Genomic DNA, 27,391 nt, shown 5'->3' with positions numbered 1-27,391 from the left:
TAATTCCACAAAAATAAAAATTAAAGTTGTGAAGTTGCTTCACTCTGTTTACTCCTATAGCAGGCACAATCTGATAATTTCCAGTTGAGCATTTCCAAGTTAGCCACTTCATCTTAGGTAATTAGGTAGAAAAGCAAATTCCCTAGAATAAAGCAGAAATACACCAACTTTATCCCCAAAGAAATCTGAAAAAAATCTGAGGGGCCCACACTTTTTCCTGAAGGAGCCAGGATTTCCCCATAATGCTCACCACGCATCTTCTTCAAGCCCCCTAAGTCATCCAGTTGCAAGAAATGCTGGGAACAGATGGGTATCGGCTATTGTTACCAGTTATAAAACAAATTCTGTAACATATTCCAGACCACTATCTGAAATTGTTTACACTGGAAATTCATTTGAACAAAGAACTAGACCAACGACTGCAAGCTGCTTAGTCATAATTGATCAAAATCAAACGATGCAGAACCATTTAGTCTCAACTATCGCACATGGTGTTCTTCTTATAGGAATGTCCCAATCAACAAGATGGGAAGGGTTCTTCTACCCAGCCCTGGTTTCTGGATTAGGCAAAACACAGCCACATTAGTTGCACACTCTGCACTAGATTGAAGGTTAGAATAGTATATATTAATAGTATTCCTCCAACAGTAGCAGAGACAGGCATTTATGTCTAGTCTTTGATGTGGTTTAGTACACCACCATAGCCAAGAACCACCTTTCCTGGTACTGAATGCTAGGTCATTCTGAGAACAGATTAAGAAAATATGATACAAAGAGGTAGTACAATGTTGATCGAGTCCCAGAGAAAAGAAAATTTGAGTCCCAGATAGAAGAAATTGTAAAATCTTGGGCAAGTTACATTGAGCCTTCTTTTCTTCTGTAAAACAGACCAATTTCTACCCCCACTTGCTTTAGATGGTAATATAAGTTAAAGTGCTTTGAAGATAAATGAACTCTCATAATTTTGGATCCAGTAAGACCAAGTTAAATTGTTCTAAAGTCTGGACTTGGCTAGACTATCAGTGACAAAGATCTCCAACCTGGGACCTTCTTTAAGACAACTCTCCCTCCATCCCTATCGGAGATACCAGCTTCTAAAGAGGGAGCTAAAGGGAAGTAACATGAATTTTGAGGTTGAGAATGACTTCTAAAATATTTTACCTTTAAAAAATTGACAAAGCATCTAATACTAAGCATATAATATGTATCAACACAAACCACCATCTAAATTCAATATTCAAGACACAGAAATCGGAAAGCTTTCAGAAAATGCTCTGAACGCTTCACTAACCAAGTTAATTGTTGGGGATGGTCTCATTCAGTTCCCCGCAAAGAAAATGAATCAAATCTTGACGTTTTATATTAAGTAGGAACAGTGAGTAAGGCACATAATACAGGTGACTGAGGTCACCAGTATGTCTTTTAACTATAAAAATAAACATAAGTAACTAATGGAATAACAAAATAAAAGTTTATTTTATTAGAATTAGGAATGTTCTTTCCCTCTGGGCAACCTGAACAGTCCAGTTACAATGAAAATCTAAGAACAGTTATTTCCACAGCACAGGGTGCTCTATGCACAAAATTACAGGGTTAGGAGCATTTAATCAATTTTACGGATCTGATTGTCTCACCAACCCGCCCCCTCCCATCCCCCAAGTGCTCTATACCGGGATTTGCAGCTAAAAGAATTTGTTACATCAAGTCCTTTTCTCTGTTGTACTGAATTTCAGTTCCTAATTATGGCTGAATCACATTTTACATTGAAGATTCAACCATGTCAAATCAAGTCAGTCAGTCTCGGATCTGTTATATATGTGTGTATGTATACACATGTGTATTTAATATATTTATTTAAACACACATAAAACACATACAATCTGGGTCTCAGCAAAGTACACAGAATTTAGTCTGATGTTATATGCTACTCAATTTTACCACTGTGGTTTGTGTCCTGAGCTTTGGATCAAAATTTCATGGTAAATAATTTAAAGTCCATCTATTGCTCAATGAATTGTTCAAATGAAGCATGCACTTTCCAAAAGACAATGTAACCTCCCTCAAGACAGGGAGACCCTGGTGCCTACCGTGAACAGAGCCCTCTTGACAGAAAGACTTAGGAAAGTGAAATGGGGAAGCTGTCTGTCATACAATATGGCTTGCCTATCCCAGCTGGAGTCACTGAAGCTACTAGCAGTGAAAGCAATTAACTCAAGAAGTCTGGCAAATATGGAGATAGTCGTTAAAAGCCCAGAAGTAGAAAAGGCCGGTTCACCTTGATCCATACAAATTAGGGAATGCACCCACAACTGCATGCCCTCAGGTGATGTGCCACACGGAAACGGAAACCAGAAAGCATCTCTGAGAAGCACTGTACCTCCAGGGGCAGGGGCTGATGTTATGAAGTGCACAGTTTTTGGATACGTGTTGCAAGGGGAGTATGTAAAGTGGATTTATGACACTCAAACTCAGACACTGCAGTTAACTGGTTAATATCTTTTTAAAAAAACACCACACATACACAAAACATTTCAAGGGAGTCACATGTATCTAGATAGCAACTCTGGCTGCTTTACAAAGTTTCCAGGGAAAGTAACTTTTTCCAGCTTTCTTTAAAAAAAAAAAAACTCCTTAGTTTTGATAAATGCCTTTTAAGATTGATGCAGTCATTTAAAATAAAGTCAAATGGATGATGGGGGGAAGAGAGAAGAGGATATGGAAGAAGCAGAACACCAAGTTCAGATCTGCAGCTGAGCTGACAAAGGAGGGTAAAAAGGGACAGGTAAAGTTGATCCTAAAGCGACAAGTGGTTTAAGGAAGCAGCATAATATGCTCGGCAAACATTCACTGATTTTTGATGGGAAAAGAACAGTTGCAAGTACATCTCTTATAACAACCTTTTCTAAAAGGAAAAGTAGGGTGATTGAGCAAAGCCTAACTTAGGCAAAAGGCCAGAGGAAAGCAAACCTACTTCCCAATGGAGTAGTAAGATGTACATTGCAAGGGCGGACAAAGTTGCCCCACAAACAGTAAACACCCCCTAGGCGCCAGACATTTAAAGGAAGACAAAGAGGTCGTCAGCCCACACTGGTATTTGCTACTAAGACCTCTTAATATAGTTGCCTAGTTCACTCTGCACTCCTTTATAAAACTGAAAGATTTAGGGATGCTGACCTGTTGAAAAATACCACAGCCAGAATGGCCTAAACAGGTATATAGTTAATAAAACCACCACCATCCTTTACTTTTAACATAGCTCTTAGTAGAAATCTCATAAAAATGGACATCACAGCTAAAATGCATTATTAATTCTCCTATCTGCTGACAACAGAAAAGAAGCAAAGTCAGTGATTTCTGTTTAAATGCACTAGATGGGAGTACCATGTTCTAGGGGTGCTGGCCTTCAAACTGAACCCACAGCAACACACACAAGCAATTGCAGGATCTGCCATTTTAAATTCACAATCTGAAACTAAGTGAATGGCTATTTATTTATATTTATATTTATATTTAAAGCAACAATATTCTATTTGACACCCTAATGTAAAGAAGGGGTGAGAAAAGAGCCGTAACTAAAATCTTAAAAGGCTCAAAGCAGCAATTAAAGGAAAAAAGGCAAAATACTTGACATGTTTCCTCTGGATGGGATCGGGGGCCTAGGACGCCTTCACCTGTGCATGAACGGGCACAAGAGGCATAAGTAGATGCGTGAGGCCACAAGGGGAACGAGGCTGGGGACCGGGTCCCCGTGAACCTGCAGCCATGGGGCCGCATTTGTCAGAGCCTGACCTCTCTGGCCCTGATCACGCGCTGGGAATTCAAGGCATGAGGCCCACAGCCAGGAACAGACACCAAAACCAGAAAGGGAAAAGGAACCTCAGGAAAGGGAAATCAAAGAGCTCTAGTTATGTCTTCCAGAGGTGCTAAACCGACACGCTTTTTATCCCAACCCTCAACCCTAGAAAGATAAAGGAAACTGAAAGAAAATGCACAGCAAATAGACATAATCTTGAAGATTTTTAAAGAATAAATATTTTTGTAATTAAACATTATGCAAACACGTGCCACGCTTGCTTTGTCCATGCATATGCGCTATATACAATTTTGAAAAATACTGTGTTGTCCTCTTGTTTTAAAAGTCATATACAAAGTTTTTTGTTGTTGTTTAATTCCTCTTGCTGCCTACCCCCTTCCCCGCCCCAAGAATTTTCTTTACAAGGAACTAATCATCATTCACTCATGACCTTGGGGTATGAGAGAGAGAGAGAGAGAGAGAGCCGGTCTGTGTGTGTGGGTGTATTTGTATGTGGAGGGGAAGAGGGGAAGAGGTCCTCTACCAAAGTACAACAAAATGGCTGGTTTGGACATGAAAAGCAGTGTCAAGGACCTGTTTTAAATTTTAACTGTACTACACTCAGGAAAAAGAAAAAAAGGAGTCAGCTTTGAGAATGAAGCTACGTTACAAGTTAAAGTTGGAGGGCTTTTAGTGTGTCTGTCACACTTTTGTTGGCGGCCTAGAATACTGTTGTACAATGGTTTATCTACCTTTTTTTTATTACAATATAATTTACTTAAACTTTCCGTTAACAAAACAGAATTCTGGTACGACAGACCAGCGGTGTCAGAACAGGCTTATTGCCTCCTTGTGTGTTTGTTTTGTTGTGTGTGTTTTAATTGCATGAGCACTCTAGAAGGTCAAGTTTTCAGAGTTCATTTTATGCAGGGCCATTCTCAGTCCTCAATGTACTCCCACAGGTCCTTTTCATAGCCTTCATGCACATGCTGCAACAAAACCCTTCGCCGACTCTCACAGTATCTGCAATCAAAGAGGAAAAAATGTTGTCAGCCTCCAGTAATTAAACAAAACAGGCATTTACTTCTTTTTTAAGGCCCTCCTTGATTTTATCCAGACTTGGAATTAAGCACCTATTTTTAGTAACACATCTTTAGGTCTAGATATAAAGATGCAACAAACTTTCTAATTTTAAAAAGGTATTTTTCAAAAGCCTGATTCCCAGTGTGGGGAACTAATTTTAGAGCAATACAATGTTAGAAATTCTTAAGGGCCTTAGAAATCATATGATTCAATCCTGTGATTCTACATAGAAGTAAACAGTTCCAGATAGAAGTAATTTCAAGGGTTGTTTATTCACATTTTTAAAATCTTTGTTAACTATGAAAGTACGATAAACGCAATGTAGTAGCTACAGTTGGCTAAGGGAAGTTAAAATATTATTTAGGACGAAATCTCCAAGTCTCCCAAATTCCCAAAGATTTTTACTACTATTAAAAAGATATTAGTATTTGCCAGGAAACAACTTTGGGGGAAAGAGCTCCATGCTGAGAAAACAAACCATTTGAATCTTTGGCTTAAGAATCTTTTATCTTGAAGTACCATCTACCCTAGGACAAAGTAAATCTCTCCTTAGGAAAAAACTAAATCTAAGAAAAACTCAAGCAAGCCTGGGTAGCTTGCCTGTCAACAGCCACGACCCCTGACCCCCGGGGGCTCCAGACTACAGCTGGCATCCTAATCTCACCCCTCATCCTAACAGCCACTTGTCCTTTTACGCTCTTCCTTGCAGGGCAGCTACTGAGCAGATAAAGCTGAAAGGAAGCAACAGAATCAGCTGGCAGGATGCATGGCTGATTTCCTTTGCTCTGCTTAACTGGCACTACTATCTGCAATTTGTGGCCCAAAGGACAAAAGTAATCTATGAGAAACATGGCAGCAGCTCAATTACTGGATATGATAAACCCAAATTTCACCGTCACCTAACTTCACCACTAAGGCATGCTAGACCACCAATGCAGAAACTTTAGCTCAAAAACTATTTTTTTTAAAAAAATCTCACCTGTACTTATCTTGTACTTTCTGCTTTATATCCTGTAGAGAATCTTGGGAAATATCTCGTTCGAGGTAGCCCGAAAGCACCTCCGTGGCATTTTCTAGGTCTGCTTGGTTATTCTGCAAGAGGAGGAAGAAATACATAGTAAATTTTGGTTTCAAAAGAAAGCTAAAAGGTAAATCAACTTAGCTGCTTCCTTGCTTATAGGCTGCTCTCAACACTGACTCTAATTTTCGCAGGTGGTTTTTATCTGTACCTATAAAGCTCTTTATTGCTTTTGCCTCTGACAACTTGTCCTCTCTTTTCCAGGACAATTTGTTAAATGTTAAAAGAACTAAAGATTTACCCACTAACCTCTGGAAAAACATCAAGGAGAATTTGAAAGGACTTAATGAGTCTTTAGAAATCTAGAATTCTGAGAACTGCTATTTGCTAAAACTTGAGGGAAAAATTGAAGCCCATTCTTTTCTACATCTGGCTGTACCTACTTCTTATAAAAGAACACTATATGGAAGATTAAAATTCTGTTATCTTTTACTACGATGGCTAGTTCCAGATATTTACCCACCTAAATTCCCATCTGCTAGTCTGTTATGTCTAGTCATCTATCGATATCAATGTTTCATGCATCAATTATAAATAAACATCCCTAGTTGAAAAACCTTTACTGCTAAAAATCCCCCCTTTAGTCATTACTCCCCCACGAAAGGTAACCACCACATTAACTTCTAATATCATATATTACTTTTGCCTGAATAAAGACTTTTACTGAGAACGACTGATGTGCCAGGTGCTACAGAAGCGACATTCATGGACTGTCTCACTTAAAGCTCAGAATACCCTAGGAAAGTGGTATCTCCATTCTAAAACAGAGATGGAGAAGAGGTTAAGTAATGCGCTCCAAGTCAACAGAGCTAAAAAGTGATGAAGTCAAGATTCAAAGTCAGGGCAGACCCCAGAACCTGCACACATAATCACTTGGTGGCTGAACTACATGCATTTGAATACAGTTTAGAAAAAGAAGTCTAAATTTCTTGTATCTTCCTCATACTACACTTTTAACACACATTTTCTGAGCAGTTAGGAACTTTTGAAACATTATGCATATATCATATGTATGAAAGACCAAGCAGTCCTTTGACAACATGAGGGTTTTCCCCACGCAGTCACTACTCCTACCTCAAAGATAATGGACTGGTTATTCTTTTTGAGGTAGAAAGCGAAGACATAAGTGTACATGAGTGTGGCACGACACTGGCAGAGGACATCGACTGCTTTCTTCAGGAACTGCACCTCGATCCAGGACATGTTGTGCTGCTGCATCTCCTCCATCTTCTGCTTCACCTGAGCGTACAGCTTATGCTCAAAGCGCAGACTCTGCATGTGGTTCATGTAGCGATTACAGTAGAACAGGTACCTCTGCAGGGCTGCCCTAGATCGCTGTCCCAGGAAGAAAAATTAAAGTCACATAATTATAACGAGTGTATTATATATACACAAAAGTTGATACCATACTTACTGATAAAACAGTAAGTATAGGAATTTGGCTAAAACCAGGAAGAGACAGACATTTTCTGCTAGCTTTGTTATTTAACTGCTTTGAATGGCCTACAGCTGTACTTCCCAATATGGCAGCCACTAGAAACACATGGTTATTTAAATTAAAATGAAAAATTCAGTTCCTCAGTGCTCAATAGCCACATGTAGTCAGTAGCTACCAAATTGGACAGTGGTGATAAAGCCCATTTCCACCATTAGAGAACATTCTATTAGATTATCACTTCTACAGTAGGCACTAAGGTGTAAAACAAGAAGCAATATTTTAAAGAAGACAACAGAGAGACAACCAGACATCATGTAACTCCTGACATACTGCAACAGAAAGTATACTGTCCCACCAGCAAAGTGTCCTGTGTCCTTTCCACCACCCCCCCCCCCAAACTGAGTTTGAATTCAAGTCCCTAGAATTAACCACCAGTTTCAGGAAATAAGAGGGATAGAGCCTATTAAATGACACCAGGGAGTTGCAACCATCAAAATCCAGAATGTGGAAAATTCTACAGGACAAAATGACTTAGTTTCTTCAACAAATAAATGGCAATGAGGAAAAAAAAAAGAAAAGAAAGGAAGAACTTAAAGATCAGAGGAGACTGGTCTGTTATCAAGAGATAGCAATCAAATTTGTGGACCTGTGTGGATCCTGATTTGAACCAACTAGTAAAGAAAATTTATGAGCTAAATGGGGACATCTGAACACTGGAGAGTTGATGATATTAACAAAGTATTGCTTTCAAAATATACAGAGAGTGCCAAAAAATATATATATACATTTTAAGGAAGGAAAAAACTGTATTAAGATGGTAATAATAATTTGGTGATGGAAGGAGAACTGACTCCGGGTGGTGAACACACAATGGGATTTATAGATGATGTAATACAGAATTGTACACCTGAAACAATTATCACCCCAATAAATTAAAAAAAGAAAAAAAATGGTAATAATATATACCAATAATAAGAAGAATACACGTCATGTGTATACATTTTTTTGGCACCCGTGGTATATACAAACATAATAATGGTATTATAGTTTTATATTAAAATACTCTTTTAAAGATACATGAACTATTACCAAAGAAACAATATATCTGGTCTACATTTGTTTTATATTATTTATTACACTAAAAAATAATTCACGTAGGTCTTTTCCATTACACTATAAATCTCTAGAAAAAATAGGCTTTGAAAAGAGTAATCTTATCTCTAGTACCTAATATGCAGAAAATAAATGCTTGTTAAATGCAACCACTATAAAAGGGTTTCTCACCGCATACATAGTTCTTTTATTATCACCTCCTCTTCCTCTCCTCAAGTCTTAAAGCCAACAAACATCACAGACACTACTAGGCCCTATGGTTGGTCTCTTGCTTAGAAACACTAACTCTGAACCACAGAACTAACTAATCACATGATCTACTATCTTATAACATTGAAGCATCTCAAAAAAACCTACACAAGACATGTTATTTCAAATCAGGTAGGTAACAAAATAAATTCTTATACATTGGAAAATTATGCAAATTATATCTAATCATTATTAGGTTAAAATATTATTATATTATATAAGTGAATAATCTAAAAATTATGCCAATTATATCTAAAAATATAACACATGGAAAGTAATCTGCTTGGCATTCTATTCCCCCCCACCAAAAGCATTAATATTTTCAAGCCTGTCATATTCCCAAGATGAAATGGAAAACCTAAATTACCGTATTAAAATGTAAGATATTAGAGGACTTTATTTAATATAACCAACAATTCTGTCTAGAAGATAAGAAAATTCAAATATCCCCCACTGTCAGCACTGTAGCATAGTATATTAAATCAAAAACTTTCTACAACACAAGTACACCTTCCCAAGGCACTCAAAGTACCACCAATGCTCTTTCTGGACTGTATGCCAACCTTCTAGTACTTTTTTAAGACTACAATTCCTAGTAAACACTAGGCCAGAGTATGGAAGTGAAGAAAGTAAGAAGAGGCCAGATGGGTATGCAATGGTGTGCTCTATTCTAGAAGGCATGGCTCCCACTAAATAAATAAAGGTACTCTTATATACACCCATAAGATCAGAAGATTCTAATTTAATCGAATAGATGTGAACTACAAAAATAATGCATTCTATGGGCCGGCCAGGTGGCTCAGGTGGTTGGAGCGCCGTGCTCCTAGTGGTTGGTTAGATTCCCACATGGGCCAGCGAGCTGCGCCCTCTACAGCTAAGATTGAAAACAATGGCTCTCCCTGGAGCTGGGCTGCCTTGAGCAGCTGGAGGTTGGCGTAAACTGCTGTGAGCTGCTGTGAGCTGCCGTGAGCTGCCCTGAGCTGCCATGGGCTGCCCTGAGCTGCCATGGGCTGCCCTGGGCTGCTGTGTGCCCTGGGCTACCATGTGCTGCTGTTAGTGGCTAGCAGCCAAGGTGAGCTGCCAAGAGCTGCCATCAGCTGCTATGAGCGGCCTACCAACGACTGGCTACCGACTGCCTCAGCCAGGGAGGGAGCGCAAGGCTCATAATACCAGCATGGGCCAGGGAGCTGGGTCCTACACAACTAGACTGAGAAACAATGGCTTGAACTGGAGTGTGTGTGTGTGGGGGGAGGTGAAAGAAGGGGGGGGAATAATAATGCATTCTAGCATCTGAAATCTAGGAATTAGAAACTGGCTTAGAAACTATGCACAATAATCCACTCTCCGTTATGTAGATCCCAGAAAGGGATTCTACCAGTACCCAAATGAAAACCGCATAAAGCCAAAGATAATCCATACATTTCCTCTATTGGCAAATACTGTATCTGGCTAGATCTAGCCGAGACTACTCTTCAGGATTAAGTAAAAACTAAAAATATAATGCAGCATAAGAGAAAAACATTTCTCTGTGGACTCGAAAGAATTATCAAAATTAGAAAACAGTTTTAGGAAAGTTTATGGTCTCTTCAGTATGATCTAAGACAATCGTTGATTGCTTAAAACAGAAGTAGAAAACCATAAGGGACAAAAGACTAAGACAAACAAAAACGAAAACAAAAACAAAAACACAACAGAAGGGGATGCAATGACAAACTGAGGTAAATAAAAAATGCAACAGTAGAATCAAGTCCAAATGGAAGGCTGGAAAAGCATGACTGTGATTGTAGAACTTTTGTATCAAAATGACATGGGGTGATGTACCTCAAATCAGAGTCTAAGGATATTACACATGACTTGGGTAAGGGTGCCAAATGATCTGATTTAAAAAGACCATGGGATTTAAAAATCTGATGATGATAACCTAAAACAACACAAACACTCTGGATCCTCTCAATGAACTTATAACAGAACCAAAATTTTATTTCAGGTTTTAACATTTGTGAAATGGCTAAAATTGGCATCAAGTAGTATTACTTTAACTATACCAGGCGAATGAGAAAATTAAGTGATAAGAGAATACATCAATAGTGAATTCTGATCAAAGCAAATCATAATGTGCTGTAGGAATGAAGGTTTGCTATACTGAGATACAGAAAACAGGTAGGAGGACAAGTTATCACATAGCACTTAGTAGTATACTTACACTAAATTAAAAAAAAAAAAACAGCCATATAACAGTCTACCAATACTAATTTAATTTCAGCAAACAACTTATCTGTCAATTAATTTTAACTTGAGTTTCATTGGTTTTATAGTTTTTGATTTGGTTGTATAGCTGTACAAAAGTATAATAGTTTATAGTTGGTTTTGTTTAAACAGTAATATTATAATGAATATAATTTAAATCAACATCGGAATTTATGGAGATTTTTCCCTTTAAAAGAACTATAAATATTGTGAAAGTCTGTGAAACACCACTCATCATTTACAAATACAAAATATAATTTTCCAGCCTCTTAAAAAAGTGAGACACAGAACTTTTACTTCTAACAATATAACAGACTAGGTTTATATACATTCTTTTGTGTTTATGGTATTTTTAATTATAAATAAATTTATGCTATTTTAATTAGAAATAAATTTTAAAGGAATGTTTAAAAAGTGAAATAAGAAGAAATATCGTATTTTGGATTGTATCCTGGTAAGAAAAGCCATTTGAAAATATTTTGGGGACAATTTTGATATGGAATGAATTCCAGAGTCTACAATGATAGAATAACCATCCTGAAAGGAACTCAAAGTGCTATTGAATCTAATCCACACCAAGTATTTGAATTCCCTCTGTAACAATGGTTGTTTCCCTATCAGGTAACAGGGAATTAATTCCCTACCTCCTGAGACAGTCCATTCCAAATGAGCCCACCCATAATCATTAGAGTATTTGATGAACAAAGAAGTTAAAAAAAAATAAAGAATTAAAAATAAGTGAGGCTGGGGGAGGCCGGTTAGCTCAGTTGGTTAGAGCGCAGTGCTAGTAACACCAAGGTGGCCAGTTTGATCCCCATATGGGCTACTGTGAGCTGCGCTCTCTTTGAAAAAAAAAAAAAAGGATAATGAAAAAATAATAATAAAATAAGTGAGGCTGCATATAAATAGCAGCAGAGCTATTTAGAAAATACTGTTCTCTAGTCTCCTTGCTGGGGAGGGAAAATCTTGACACCCTAACTACTGAAATCTGGAATTATACTACATGACTAGATTAATAAAAAGAAAGCAAACAAACCTATAAATAGGAATGCTTCTGACAGGCATTTTGGATAAAATTCCCCTTCTAAATCTACGTAGATACCCAGTATTCACTGGAGTGTATTTCCATAAATCTTTCAGAATCGAAAACTTCTGCTAATCTAGTCCCCAATAAACACACAATGCACACCCTGTTGGATTGTTACCCCAATAAATGCACCTACCTCCTGAGCGTCTCTTGCCGCCTTTGCATCATCCTCATTATAGCGATTACAGTTGTACCTTAAAGTAAAGTAAGAGGATTCCATAAAGCCATAAATCAATGAAAAGGGAATAAAGCACAGAATTTTAGCCCGGATTAATACCTAGAACCAATATTCTCCTTTACAGAGACACACTGAAGGGCTGAAATGCCCAGGGTTCTACCGCTATAATGACAGTCAGCAGGCTGAAGGGCACTCAGTGTTGCTGCCCCTCATGCACACCTAGAGTTGGAATCCTCTCTAGAACAGTCTATTGGGTCTCTATCCAGTAACAGGGAATTCCCCACCTCCTGAGGCAGTCCATTTCAAATGAGCTCACCTATAATCATTAGAAAACACTATCATTCTAGAACTTCCATTTACTGACTGCAGTTTGAACTTCTAACTCAATTTTTGAAGAAAGAGATCATCTCATCTCCTAGGCTATTATTTAGGCCAAATACTCCCGATTTTTCCAGAGTTACTCACCTTCTCATCTTCTCTTCTATAAACCAGAACACCAACAGCTGACAGACTACTATGTGACAGATACTGCGTTATGTGCTCTACACACTAATACAGTTTATACGTCCCTGAAATCTGAATGAACCAGAAAATGAGGAGCAGGGGGAAGCCTGCCCAGAGAAGGCAGCAGAGTGGAGACGATTAAGGCGGGCATGTCCTTGTCCTGCTTACTCTACCTCTTCCTGTATGGAAGCCTACATTGTGGAAGCAGCTGATATTTACTGAGTACTTACTATATGCAATCCACTCAGTAAGAACTTGAAATGTACTATCACATTTACTCCCTGCAATCACCTTATGAAATTTGCATTATTATCCTCATTGAGCAGATGAACTAGGTTTTGAGAAGATAAGTAACATTCTTAAGGTCGCAAAACTAGAGTTTCGCAGCTGAGAATTAAACTCATGCATGTCTGCCAACTGAGCCCCAGGCTCTCAACCAGTGAATATACTGTTCACATGCTGTTATCATATCTCCAGAATCTTTTAACAGTGATCTTTGTAGAACTAAAGAAAGAATTTTGATTTTAATTTAAACCTTATTAAATTGGATCCAGTATTCTAGCTTGTCAAGTCCTTCAGGATTTTAGTGGTCTATATATTCAATGTCCTTATTTGATGTTACCTCAAAATGTATGCAAGATTCTCATATTATTAGTTCAAGAATGTCATTAATAAAACTGACCAGAAAAGCAGTCTAGATTATGTAAAGTAAAAAAATAAAATAAAATAAAATAAAAAGAGGACAAAGCTTTTCAGCAAACCATTAAAACATTCTACCAGGAAGACACAAATCCATTAGCCATACTCCAAGAAATGATCATTCAATTAATCCCAAATATTTCTCTCTGTCTGCATTCATAGCCTAGGCCACAAACTTCTCAGTCCACACTGAAATATTTTGCTGAGATCTACAAAACATTCCCTAATTCATCATCCTAATAATACCATTTGATTCTGATTATATGGGTCATACGTAGCTTGTGGAATCCATCATAAAATCTGGAATTAACATTTTGTTTGCTTCCAGTCTTTGGTTCCTCTCTATTTTCCAAAATTATTCAGAAATAACCAACAATGATTCACTGATCTCATCTTCAACTTTTTAAAGTAACCCAGACCACAATTCACCTGGCTCGGGAGATTTATTCATTTACCCCAATCTGGGTTATAATCCCCTCTTACCAATAATTACTTCATTTAGACCCAAGATCGCCTCTCCGTGCCCTCTACTGGTCAACTACTAACACCTCTTCTTCCTATCTGCTACATCCTTAAGTATTTTCCTTTTGATGCTTTTTTAGATATCTATAAGCCTCAAATCAGTCTGAGCTTTACTCTGCCACCATCATTAAGGATTTTTAGGCCAGATAACTGGTTATGTTACTTGGAAGGCTATTTTGAGGGTTCTGAGGCATTTTCAGATTTAGACAAGCAAGCATAACTGGTTTGCAATGTTAGCCATGAGGAAAGGCAAGACACAGGCAACACTTCGGACACTCACGGCCCAGGCTATTCTTTATTCTTCTGTACCCAGTTGTTTTGTGCCCTTTTCAGTTTTCACTACAGCTCATTCAAAATTTAAGTTCTGATCAGAGATCATCATACACACAAAAATATATCGCTTTAATAACTCTTCTACCCCACTCCCTCTCCTTCACTTTGCTTGTTTGAATAGAGTGGATTTAATTTCTGGGAACCCTAATCCTCCAATCTGCCTCCTTAAAATCCAGAATACCTGTCTGGCTAAAATCCAAATACCTTTCCTTAACTCTGACAGTGGCAAAATCACTTTCTGTACTTCCACTTTAACCAATTAGTTTTTACCTAGTTCAGAATTCATTTCAGACAAGTAATCCCTCAAACTATTCCTAACTAATGAAAGTTCCAATGAAACTAAAAGAGAAGACTTGCCCTTGTGTTAAGTGCCCTCCTCATCCTGTCCTGAACCTGCAGTTTCTTCCCCTCCCATCCACTCTCTACAAAGCAGCCACAATTATGAGATAATGTACGTAAAGAACATAATATAGAGCCTTCAATCATGTCACTCCCTTAAAATCCTTCTAATAACATCCAAACTACTTTAGGTCCCAGTGTACGTTCTCTTTTCCTATTTCCCACAACTAATGAGGGGCCACAAACTCAAATGCCAATAGGAGACAGGCCGGTAACTTAAATTAGTGAAACAGGCCTTTTGCATATTATAATACTCAGAAATACTTCACTTTTACCAAGAGATGTGCAAGCTCCCGTTTTTCTCAATTCAAGGCACGCTCACTGCACCTTGCATTTTCCCAAATTGATGCATGGAGCAAAGGTATATATCTCTACTAAATATGGTTAGTGTCAGCGTGATACATGCAAATGCCATTCAATCTTGGGGAGACGTATCAAACTAGAAAGTAAAGGCCCCACTGAAAGGACTAATCAAGTCCAGGTGATTTCTGCCAAGCAGAAACTGCAGGCCTGTTCCTGTTTCAAAGAGAATCTAAAAGTCTGGACGGTGTTGGGCAACTTTCCAATTTTCAAAGTTTGGGACAAATTTTTTTGTCTGATAGTGGGCAGGGTAACTAAAACACAACTGCACTCTGGGTTCTGTCAACAGTCTCTTTGTTTTTTTCAACTATTGCCTAGAGAGACATATTAGACAATGCAACTCTCCTCTGAATAAGTCACGTACGTTCCCATCATCCCCCATTTGTTCATGCTGCTCCTTTTGCCCTGAATGTTTTTCCTAACACTTTTTCAACAAACGAACTCTTAGTCCTCCTTAATTCATCTCAGTTATTACCTCCTCTGTGAAATATGCCCAATTAATCCCTCTCTCTGGATATCTTGTATATACTTCTAACACTGATCACACAGTGTATTCATTTAGCTAGCACCCAAGTTAGATGGTGATTTCCATGAGGTAGAAACCTTATTCATGATACGCGGCATATAGCACATACTTATGTGAACATATTCTTCCCTTCATTTCCCCAACCTACCAGGCAGATCCATGTGGTTCCCAAGGGCCAAGACACACCCAGCAAAACTCTGCTTTACAGTTCTGGTTACGACAGACCATGTGATTACAACCGCCATCCTTCTCAATTGTGACATGGCATTTGGGACATTCCTATGAAGAGAAACTATAAAGTTGGTGTCAATGCTACACTAGGTTGTATTACTACCACCGAGGAGAAGCCAGTTCTAGATTTGGTTTATTTTTAAATACCACATTTAATGGGATTAATACATGTAAAACACTTAGAACAGTGTCAAACACTTAATAAGTACTACTGAAAATGAGATGTTATCATCATTACTGGCTTTTAAGTAACACAACAACTTAAGGATTTGTTTTAGTGGGGCTGGAGTACAAAAACATTTTAAGCGCTTTTAACCACACACATAGTAATAATAGTTTTTATGGGAGGTAAAACATTTTGCTCATGTAAATATATTCTCTAGCATCATCTAGAAATAATTCGGTACTTTCTGTATCTCACACTGTTCTCAGTGTTTTATATGCATTAACTCATAATCCTTACAGTGGTGCTACTCCTACTTCTATTGGACAGATGAATAAACTAAGGGAGAGAAAAATAATAAAGTAACTAGTCCAAGGTCACACAGGTAGCAAATGGTAGACTCAGGATTCAAACCTAAGCAATTTGATCTCAAGAGTCAGGGAAGTGGGATTGGTAAATTCTTTTTATGGTTATTGAATTTTTCAACTTTCTTCTGCCAAAACTCTTGTTTTAAATTCTTTTCATTGTGCTCCATTTACAACTGTGCTACAGAGATCACGTTTTTATCCTCCGCCTATATCATTTTCTTGGTTGCTAATGAGTCAAAGTTATTACCCTGAAGGCCTACTGTTTTTTTCTTTCAAAAAAAATCAAACTTATTATTTTTAATAAAACTATAAATAAGATATAAAGCTTATATTTTTGCTATATTTATTTGATGTCTATAACTCCCACAAGGGGGGAGCAGCACCCATTATATTATTTGTACAATTCAGCATTTGTGAAACAGACTACACTGCCCACCAGCTACGATAATTTTAAATAAGTCAACATGGGAATTTTCAATCACACATTTTGAATCAAATTTTTGAAATGACTCACATAAGTTTTATGTTTTCCCAAAAAGCAAGTTCAAGGCCTAAAATATATTTCAGTCTACATTTCTTGGTTATCCCGTGTTTCCCTGAAAATTAGACCTAGTGGGACAATCAGCTGTAATGCGTCTTTTGGAGCAAAAATAAATATAAGACCCGATCTTATTTTATTATATTATATTATATTATATTATATTATATTATATTATATTATATTATATTATATTATACTGTATTGTATTGTAATGTAATGTAATATAATATAATAATATAATACTGGGTGTTATATTAATTTTTGCTCCAAAAGACGCATTAGAGCTGATTGTCCGGTAGGTCTAATTTTCCGGGAAACACGGTAATTAACCAAATAGTAGTAAGCTCTCGGTATGTTAGGATAACATCGATAATCTGTAAATGTGTTTAAGGAGCTAATAATAATAAATAAAAGATTCTGACATCTCCCAAGAGAAAAACTCTTCACTTTCACTTCAAAACTACCAAGTAGATAAATTAGTTATTACAAATTGCCTTTCCTCCTCAACAATCTACCTTCTAAACAAAGTCAAATATATCCAAGCCTCCATACTCCCTATTAAACATCTTGGGGTTTAGAATATTTGGGGATTTCTCTAGATGCAGAAAGAAGGCCAGAATTTAATCAAACTACTTAGTGAAAATACAGCCGCCCTGTTCTAAATACTAGTTTAGCAAAGCATATTTAAGGCTTTAACTGGCAGGGAAATCTTCAATTTTCAAAAAGGATGGCTTGGCTGGAAATTTTTTAAGATAACAAAAGTAATCACTTTCTGACATTATAGTAAGGTTTTCATGTATGACATGACTTATGTTTATCATGATGGCTTTAGAGAGCAAAAAATATTACTTAATTTCAACCACACACTGCTCAAAGACTTGGGCATTTGTACTACGTGACAGGACTATGTGACTGTTTTACTGCTCATGCTTTCTGAGAGAGAGAAATGAATACGTACTTTGTAATCTTTTGGGGTAGAGCAGGGCAGTAACGGTGTAGTCTGTGTGTTAGTGTTCATCATTTAAGCACTCCGTATTCTTACTGTCTTGTAAGTGAATGATGGAACAGTACAAAGCTATAACTGACACTGCTCAAACAACTCAGTATCATTTAAAGCACCATCTTCACATGTGAAAGACAATACTAAAAATGAATAGCCCACGAATAACCCTATCATTCATTACCCAAGTCACTTCCCATATGGATGAAATGTAAGACTGAATTAAATAAAAATTGGATATTTATACAATTTCCTATTAAGAGATTGGCTAGTATATCTGGGATTCAAATGCTTGCTTATTACTTAGTGATAGAAAACAAGGGTGCTCAAGATTATTTACATTTGTAAGATATTTGTCTAGTGTTAAATAAGTGTTAATGGTCGTAAAAAGTTTGAATTTTGAACCTAGTATCCTGAGCAATGCACTTCAAAAAATTAAAAACAAAAAGACCAAGGGATACCCACATTACCCCCCAAACTTCTATTTCTCAAGAGTCAAGTCTCTTAATAAACCATATTATAGAAGTTTAACATGTTCAAGATTTACATAATAAAGGTACTCAGTTATTCTGACGGAATGCTGCTCAAAAGAATGGTTCCTTAAAAGTTAAACCCTGGGGATTTTTAAAAGCAGAGATGCAAATTAGACTAGTAAAACCAAGCTAGGTGGCATAAACTCTACATTTGTATGCTAAAAAGTAGCCAAGAACTGTATGAAAAGGCATTATTATATCAAATGCCAGGGTAGAAAAATTATCAGCCTTTTCTTCTATAGGAAACTGTTTTTCCAAAAAGGAAAACTTCCAGAGTACTGTGCATATTACAGTATAGTATTCAGTAAAATAAATTCAAACACTAAAATAAAGAAAATTTATTAATAGGCAATTATTCTGGAAAAGAAACAAAACAAACCTTAATCAAGAAAAAGGGAAAACAAGGTCCTTAACCAGTAAACTTACTGCTCTCGCTAATGCTGATGCACCTATCCTTACCAGCTCCTCATTACCAAGAGTTTACTGAAGGAAAACACCAACCTTTGTGTTGGCTGCAATCCAGTTAGACGTTTCACTGTCATCATCACACTTTTTAATCCACTTCTTCAACCACTGTTGGAAAACAACAACTGTTAGGGTACAACAAAAGACTTAAGAAGGAGGATAGCAAATTACTTCAACACTTAAATGCAGTGAAGCTTAAATATAAAAGCCAAAGGACCGCATTATCACTGGGTTTACTTCCTTTTAAAATCAAGGAAATCCTGTAATTCTCATGTTCAGTTTATACAAAATCAACCAAAGGAGGACCTTCGATGGCTGAAGCTGAACGGGGAACCTGGAGTTTGATGAGAAGCCCAGCTCCAAGGTGTGTCACTTCCCTTAGCTAATTACAAAGCCTGCTGAGGGAGGTGACTTAACCATGCTTATCCTGATTATGTCAGGAGCTGGCTTATTCCTAAGGAATACTCCCTGAATACTTGTAATGATCACCTTGTGGGCTGTGGTTCTCAGTCACTAAGTCTTAGAAGTGCTCTACTATGATATTTACAAATGAAAATGCCAGACAAACTTACCTTACATTTAACTGGATCATGCCAATTTTCTCCACAGTTAAAGCTGTTAAGTGACACAAGAGTTAAAAGAATTAAGTCCTACTTATTGTAAGTATGTAAACAAACAAACAGACCATTTCATGCTTTATAGTTCCTCAATATTTTCACCAGTTTCTAGTGACTGGCAAATATATGGGCAGGAACCATCTCTATTTTATTCTACAGTAAATCACTTAGAATTTAGTGTCAGGACCAGCGTGTACCGGTGTATGTGTGTGAATGCAGAATGACTGTAAGCATGAAGGCATGCTTTGATGACAATTTTGTAATAAATGACTATCTAAACAGCTACCAAACTATTAAGAAAAAAAAAATCAGTTTAGTTAAATCTGTACTTTTCTGATCGTTTTTAATATGTATGGTTCCTTGCTACAACCATTCTCTAACTGAAGCCAAATTAAAATCATTTTCACTAATTTGAACTTAAATTTCAACCACTCAGCTTATGTTAAATTGTGCACTTAATGTCTCAAGTGTCTCACTTTGTGGGGTAATAGATAATTTAGTATGAATTCACAGTATGCAATTTGAGAAAAACAAACAGGCCACATCTTTGCATGATACAAAAAAATGAACCTCAGTCTAGCAGAGATAAACTGTACCAAATAAGGTATGAAACAAGAGTGTGACTAAATATTCTCTAAAAATACACTAATTGCTAATGCCTTTCTGTTTTCTAAGTACAGAAAGTACATGGTATAGACATTTGTTTAAAAAGTATAAACTAAGAATAAACAAACATAAATGTTTATGAAAAAGTAACCATGGAATGGCTAATAAATTAGCTAATAAAGTAAGTTAGGAATGAATGCCAAAAATCCTTTGCAAATGAGAGGAACAAAAGTGCTATCAATTTAAATGAAGTCAAGATAATTAACTTCTGGAATATGTTTTCTTAGGGGAAAGAAGACGAGGAATGGGATGGATGGAGAAGGGAACCAAGGGGTTTCAAATGTATCTGTTTTATTTCTTAATAAAAGCAAACAAAATACTGATTTTGATTAAGCTGGGTTGTAGCTCCATAAGTACTCATTGCTGTTATTCTCTATGCTTTAGTCTGTATTCAAGTTATTTCATACCAGAAATACATTTAAAGGTAGGTATGGAATCAGACTCCACCCTCTGTCTACCTGGTAAACTCTGAAACAATAATGTATTATTTAATAATTACCAAAATAGCATGTATTTTACACATATTTAATGTCTGTGAGTTTACCTGCTCTTTTTGGCAATATTAATGCTAATGATGTATAAGTCTAATTCTATAGCTATTTGGAGAAGAAAAGATGGTACGGAATACCAATAAAATGTCTGTTTGCTAGTTCAGAGCCCCTTGGCTTGACTGGCTTCTCATTCCTAAAAGATCCACAAAGGATCATCTTAACTCTCTAATATGCGAGATTATTGGAAATTCTCCGGTAAGTCGAAATCTAGAATTAAAAGGCTGAAGAATATGCAATAGAACTCCAAGAACCCAGGTTACCAAGAAAGCTGGGGCCAGAGGAGCCATAGGAAAACTGTTAGTTAAAAAGCATATCTAATCAACCATGTTTTATCTTTCCAAATTTATCTGCATATTTTCTTTCTAGAAATAAGATTAAACTTGAGCAAAGAAAGCTTAAAAAAAAAAAAGCCTCATTTCAAGTAAGAGATAACTTGAAAACAGAACAGGAGTCATAAAGCAACCAAACATAATTTGACAAAATAAGTCAATCAGAAATGAGAATAACTGAGTTCTCGTCCCAGATCTCTAAGTTAGCTTCCATTTAAGTTCCACTGGCACACAACAAGAAAATGTGATTACAGCTGCACTCTTTCCCCTAAGAAAACATATCCAAAAGTTATAGCAACAAGAAAGAGGAAAATTATTTCAGATGTGATTTCTAAATCCAATTCTTATTTAAAAGAAATACACACTACTTTAAATCAACACCACCCACATCCCTACCTGAGGTAAAAAAAAATCTTTCTATTTTTCTACCAAGAATAAACAGAAAAGCTCTGTGCACTATTCCAATGCTGGAAATCACTTGCTCACCAGAACTGGCGCCCACATTTGCAGCGAACCGGTTTCGCATCAGGATATTGGACTTTAACAACATGGTGGCAATCTGGGGCGGGACACCACTTTAACAGCCGATTGCACTGAAACACAAGTTAGAAAGTAAAAAATGACAGTAAATTAAATCACCATTCCAGATTTCCTAGCACACCAAGCAATTATTTATATTGCTTTCCCAGTACAAGGGCCAAAGGGGGGTTGGTGACACAAGCACATAAAAACCTGCCACCATTACTTAGTCTTCTACAGCAATGCTTTTGGATGTACTGTTTTTCCAAGGTTATAGATCCCCTTAAGACTTGTTTTATAAAATATATAAGTGTTTCTTGTTCTATGCTCAAAATCCCACTGAGAAACTTTTAAAAAAATTACCCATTATGTGATCATTAACAAATATGAATTTGTTTAGGGTTCTATTTCAGGGCAATTTTCAAAGATGCAGGAAAACAAGATATGCTCCACCTTAGGAAAGGTGTTTAGGTGATACAAACAAAGTAGTTTGAAACAAGCGAAGGGATATACATGTAATTTTTCCCTTTCACCATAAAGAGAACTCCAAAGAACAAAAGCCAGTTCTAAACTATGGCACAGGATGCATTTTAGTTCTTTCAAAAGGAAATAGAACTTTTAAAGCATTTTGTTATGGGAAGGAAACATGGATCAACACTGTAGCAGAATTCAAGTTTATTGACCATTGAAAAAAAATACTATTCCTAAAATATACTATGTTCTAAAAGATCTGACCGCCAGTTTAATCTCTAATAGAAATGAAAATTACTTTCTAGAGTTAAAATTCAAGTTACACTGACGCTCCCATGCAGGGTCTGGCAAACTTCTGTGAAGAGCCTGACAGTCAAGTTTTCTGGCTTTGCATGCTCCCTGGCTTCTCTACCAAACTACTCAGCTCTGCCATTGTAGCACAAAGCAGGACAGAACAAAGGAGCATGTCCCAAGACAGCTTTATTTAGAAAGCCAGGCAGGCCATGGTTTGCAGATCTCTGTTCTGATAAAAGAAAGACATCTCCTAAAAACGTAATTATTGCATTCTTTATTAACAAAGTTTACTGGTAATGAAAGCTAAAACAAGCAGAGATCTAGTGGAGTTAGAGTGCCAAACATAATTAAATATGACGTAACTAGTAATCAGCTACAACATCTGAAATCTATGTAACTTTACTAACAATTGTCACCCCAATAAACTTTAAAAAAAAATAACAACAATCAGCTACAATTCTCTGTGAGGGATAAAGAAAGAATACTATAAAAATAATTTTATTATCAAAGTTCAAGATTTATGAAGAGACATCTACTTATTGCTTTGTCACATTCCTCTGAGAATAAAGGTGTTTGGTATGCTTCATAAATAAAGTCCATCCTCCATGTTTATGATAAAGGTGTAGCTTATTGTTGAGAGTATTTTAACATGACAAAAACTGATATTTTTATTAATAAACAATTCTTTTTATTAGAAGAAGGAAAACTTAAGAGAAATCACTTACCTCTACAAAGCTATTTGTTATTAAATGCTGATACTTTAATTTAACTTTTGAATCTGTGATCAGGCGCCTGAAAGCAAGGATAAAAATAGTTTCTTAGGAAGGTTTCAGCCAAGAGTATTTCCCACATTTATAAAATTACAATGCTATGGCTAAAAAACTGCCCTAAATTAAAATATTAAAATGCACATAGACTATCCACAAATGTAACTGTAGTAATCAAAACAGTCATTTCAAAGTTTCTATAGTTTCATTTTGGTAGGCATTTTCCCCATATTTCTTACACTCTAAATATTCTATTTTTACAGTTTGTATTATGATCTAATGACTTACCAACTATTGAAATTTAGGCCCCTTTCAGAGTCTTCTGATATCCTGTTTAAGACCGTAACTCTCAGCCAGCTTCCTTCAGACCCTTTCCCCAAAATCAGTGTGTGAAATAAGAGATATTACAGATGTTAAGAAATGGGTTTTGCTATATATAATTTTGAGGGCCTCCTTCTGAGCTCTCCTGAGATCTCTTGTTAATTTATAAGAAATGCTTACTGACTGCAACCTGGCTTCTCTTGTTCACCTAGAACACACTATAATTCACAACAATTTCTAGAAAACAGAGAAACCCGTGAAAATGAAGAACCCTGAAGCTCAAGTTTCATTAGTTTTAAGGGTAAAGTGAGTATGTTTTAAGAAAATGGTGTTAAAGCAGAAAAAGATTAAGCAGTAACAAAGTCAGTAAGAGCTGTATCAAACATGCACATAGTCCAACCTCATTAAAATCTTTAAAATGAACAAGAAAGTTTTGTACAATCTGGCCTCATCTAATTTTTGAGCTTATCACACGGTTCTCCTTCCACAAGACTGCCCCACCCGCTCCGGCCTGTACCCCTTTCAGTGTACTCCTGTCACATCTGTATCCTTACAAAACAGTAAGCAGCACCCTTCCTCGGAGGCTTTTACTAGGGAAGGAAAGAAGAATGTCACGGTGGGGCTCTGAGGTAGGACAGGCTACCTCAGGTTTGAATATTGGCTTACAACTTTCTCCCTATGAACTGTGGGTAAGTTCTTTGACTTCTCCATTTTTCAGCTTACTGATCTGTAAAATGGACAGTAGAAATAGACTTGGAAGACTAGACCGGTGCCTGGCAAATAGTAAGTACTCAATAAATATTAGATGCAATTACTATTATTATTTTATTTCATTCAATTAAAATGCAGCGGTACTCAAGGAGGCCTTTTCTGACAATTCCTCACCCCAGTCTAGATGTAGACACCCCTGTCTTAGTTCTCAGGGCACCTCATACACTTCCCCTTTGGAGAATTTGTCATAACTTTCATTAGAACGTTATCTGTATAATTATTTGTTTAATATCTGTCTTCCTGTTTCCCTGTCTCCAACTAAACAATAAGCTCCACGAATGGATCCCGTGACTGCCTGGTCTGTAGAAAAGTGTTCAATAAGTATTTTTTAAATGAGTTAAACCTCCACATTTCACCAGTGTTGGAACTGAGGTCTAAAAATAGTGTATTTGGCGATTCCTCAAAAAGTTAAACACAAAATTACCATATGAGGGCCGGCCCGGTGGCTCAGGCGGTTGGAGCATCGTGCTCCTAACTCCAAAGGCTGCCGGTTCGATTCCCACATGGGCCAGTGGGCTCTCAACCACAAGGTTGCCGGTTCAACTCCTCGAGTCCCACAAGGGATGGTGGGCTCCGCCCCTGCAACTAAGATTGAACACGGCACCTTGAGCTGAGCTGCTGCTGAGCTCCCGGATGGCTCAGTTGGTTGGAGTGCGTCCTCTCAACCACATGGTTGCCGGTTCGACTCCCGCAAGGGATGGTGGGCTGCGCCCCCTGCAACTAACAACGGCAACTGGACCTGGAGCTGAGCTGCGCCCTCCACAACTAAGACTGAAAGGACAACAACTTGAAGCTGAACGGCACCCTCCACAACTAAGATTGAAAGGACAACAACCTCACTTGGAAAAAAGTCCTGGAAGTACACACTGTTCCCCAATAAAGTCCTGTTCACCTTCCCCAATAAAATCTTTAAAAAAAAAAAAATTACCATATGATCCACCAATTCCATTCTTAGGTACACATATCCAAGAGACGTAAAACCAAATGTTCAACAGAAAACTTGACAACAAATGGTCATATAACAACACACGTTTCCACAAAAAGTGGAAATAACCCAAATATTCAAGAACTGATGAATGGAAAAACAAAATATGAAATATCCATATAACGGAATATTATTTAGCCACAAAAAAGAATAAAGTATTCTCTATTCATCCATGCTACAACATGGATGAACTTTGAAAATATTATGTTAGGTGAAAGAAGCCAGAAGCAAAAGATGACATATTGTATGACTCCATTTAAATGAAACATCCAGAATGAGCATATCTGTACAGAAAGCAAACAGATGACTGGTTGTCAGGGACTATGGGGAGGAGGGAATGGGAAGTGACTAATGGACATGGGATTTCCTTTGGGAGTGGTGGCAATGTTCTGGAATTAGATAGTGGAGATGGTTGCACATTATGAAGATACTAAAAGCCTGAATTCTATACTTTAAAACAGTTAAAATGGTGAATATTATGTGAAATTTACATCAATTAGAAAAAAAGGAGAGAACCAGACGCCAAGTTAAATGCCCTGATTCCCAAACACGTCTTAATTCTATTACCGATAATGTTTTTCCAATGGAACAAACCCTAATGACTTCTTATACCTGACTCTAGCCTAAGAAGCCTAGTCTAACCCTTGCTTGGCCCACCAGGACTGGTGAGAACAAAGGTCAGCTATTAGGCCCAGGTTATTAGGTAGTAGTTATCAGGCCATAGATCATCCCTATCTGGTGATAGGGAAGAAAAAGAAAGTGATTTCCCATCCCTGAGAATTAAGCATTCTCAAGAAGGCAAATGTCATCCTGGCCATTAATAAGCTAATTGTCTTGACAAAGATCATTGTCATCATTTATGTTGAAAATAGTTATTATGCCAACTCTCACAGGGAAGGTAGCTCTCACAGGGAACGCAGACAAAATGACTCCAACTGAAAGTCTATATACATTCCGAGCACAGCATCAGATGCATTTAACCACCCCTGTGTTTTGGGATCATCCTCTGTTTTTACAAATGAAATAACTGGAGAGCTGTGATTTGATTTTTTTTTTTTTTAAAGTATGCCAGGTACTAAACCATGCCTTATGAACCTTGAGTGTATCAACAATATCATGCTTCAATTTAAGAGTAATAAAATTTCTTTAAAAAGGTTTGTTTTCTCTCAACATACCAATTATACACAAGCATAAAAAAGGAAATAAAAATCACCTGTAACTGTCACTCAGGAGGCATAGCCATTCAACATTTTTATAAATATGGACCTTTTCTCTCTATTTTTTGGTAAATGTATGATATATAATTTTTAAATAGAGGACTTACTACATATATAATTTTATACCTTAGTTTTTTTCACTAACATTATTATAGGCATTTTTCAATGCATTTAAGTAATTCACAAATATTTTAAATGGCTGTATTGCATCCCACCTTCTCCGCATTTGGATGGTAGGGCATTTGGATGGTAGGTTATGACAATGTGACATTAACATCTTCATAATAAATCTTTGCCCAAACTTGTGGTCATTAAAAATAAGTACAATATTTACTATCATTTGAATTCATCTAATTACAATGAAAGGTCAAAATGATCTTAGAATCATCTTTGTTTTGGCCCATATCTCTTTCTCTTCTACCCCATATATAATACATAATTCTGACTCTACCTAGAAAACACATCCAATCCAACCATGTCTTACTACCTCCTCCGCGACCATCCTGGAGCGACCATCGCCTCGCACCAGGACTGTTGTAAGATTCCCAATCTCTCTGCTCCTACCTACAGCATCCTTTTAACACCAACAATCAGAGCAAACCCTGCCTGACCATGTCACTGCTGTGCTCTAAATCCTCTCCCGGCTCTATCTTAAAATAAAAGCCAAAAACCTTACAATGGCCCATACAGCCCTACACCATCAGCTTCATACATCTTTCCTCCTCCCTCCTCTGCCCCCCTTCAATCTGTAAGTTTACATTTACAGAGTTCAAAAACATTGTTTTTAACTTTAAATGAATAATTATCAGTAATTTACTCCTGTCTATTATTAACTTTATTAACTACCAAAACTTGACAAATCATTTCATTTTTCTTTTTAATAAGACTAGGAAATTATTTCAGTATGAACTTGAGCTCTGATCCCTTATGCATTTAGTTTAAAACAGATAGTATTCTACAGCTTTTGTGTTCA

At 37.0% G+C, this 27,391-nt stretch overlaps 1 protein-coding gene across 1 annotated transcript in view; it reads right to left on the bottom strand.

Moving 5' to 3' along the window:
* Positions 1 to 1,457: 1,457 nt before the first annotated feature.
* The window catches only part of ARIH1 (ariadne RBR E3 ubiquitin protein ligase 1), a 103,230-nt gene continuing 77,296 nt past the window's right edge, over positions 1,458 to 27,391 (bottom strand). Inside the window, exons 6-14 of the mRNA XM_033107228.1 lie at positions 23,083 to 23,149; positions 21,560 to 21,666; positions 19,483 to 19,525; positions 18,947 to 19,018; positions 15,758 to 15,888; positions 12,225 to 12,282; positions 7,029 to 7,289; positions 5,856 to 5,968; positions 1,458 to 4,816 (exon numbers count right to left, since the gene is read on the bottom strand). Of these exons, the coding sequence (XP_032963119.1) occupies positions 4,732 to 4,816; positions 5,856 to 5,968; positions 7,029 to 7,289; positions 12,225 to 12,282; positions 15,758 to 15,888; positions 18,947 to 19,018; positions 19,483 to 19,525; positions 21,560 to 21,666; positions 23,083 to 23,149 (937 nt within the window). The 3' untranslated portion in view covers positions 1,458 to 4,731. The remainder of the gene's footprint in view (positions 4,817 to 5,855; positions 5,969 to 7,028; positions 7,290 to 12,224; positions 12,283 to 15,757; positions 15,889 to 18,946; positions 19,019 to 19,482; positions 19,526 to 21,559; positions 21,667 to 23,082; positions 23,150 to 27,391) is intronic.

This window comes from Rhinolophus ferrumequinum, chromosome 6 (assembly GCF_004115265.2).
Source record: "Rhinolophus ferrumequinum isolate MPI-CBG mRhiFer1 chromosome 6, mRhiFer1_v1.p, whole genome shotgun sequence".
NCBI classification, from domain to species: domain Eukaryota; kingdom Metazoa; phylum Chordata; class Mammalia; order Chiroptera; family Rhinolophidae; genus Rhinolophus; species Rhinolophus ferrumequinum.
The sequence above is the reverse complement of the archived record's forward strand: the minus strand, read 5'-3'. Positions and strand labels throughout refer to the sequence as shown.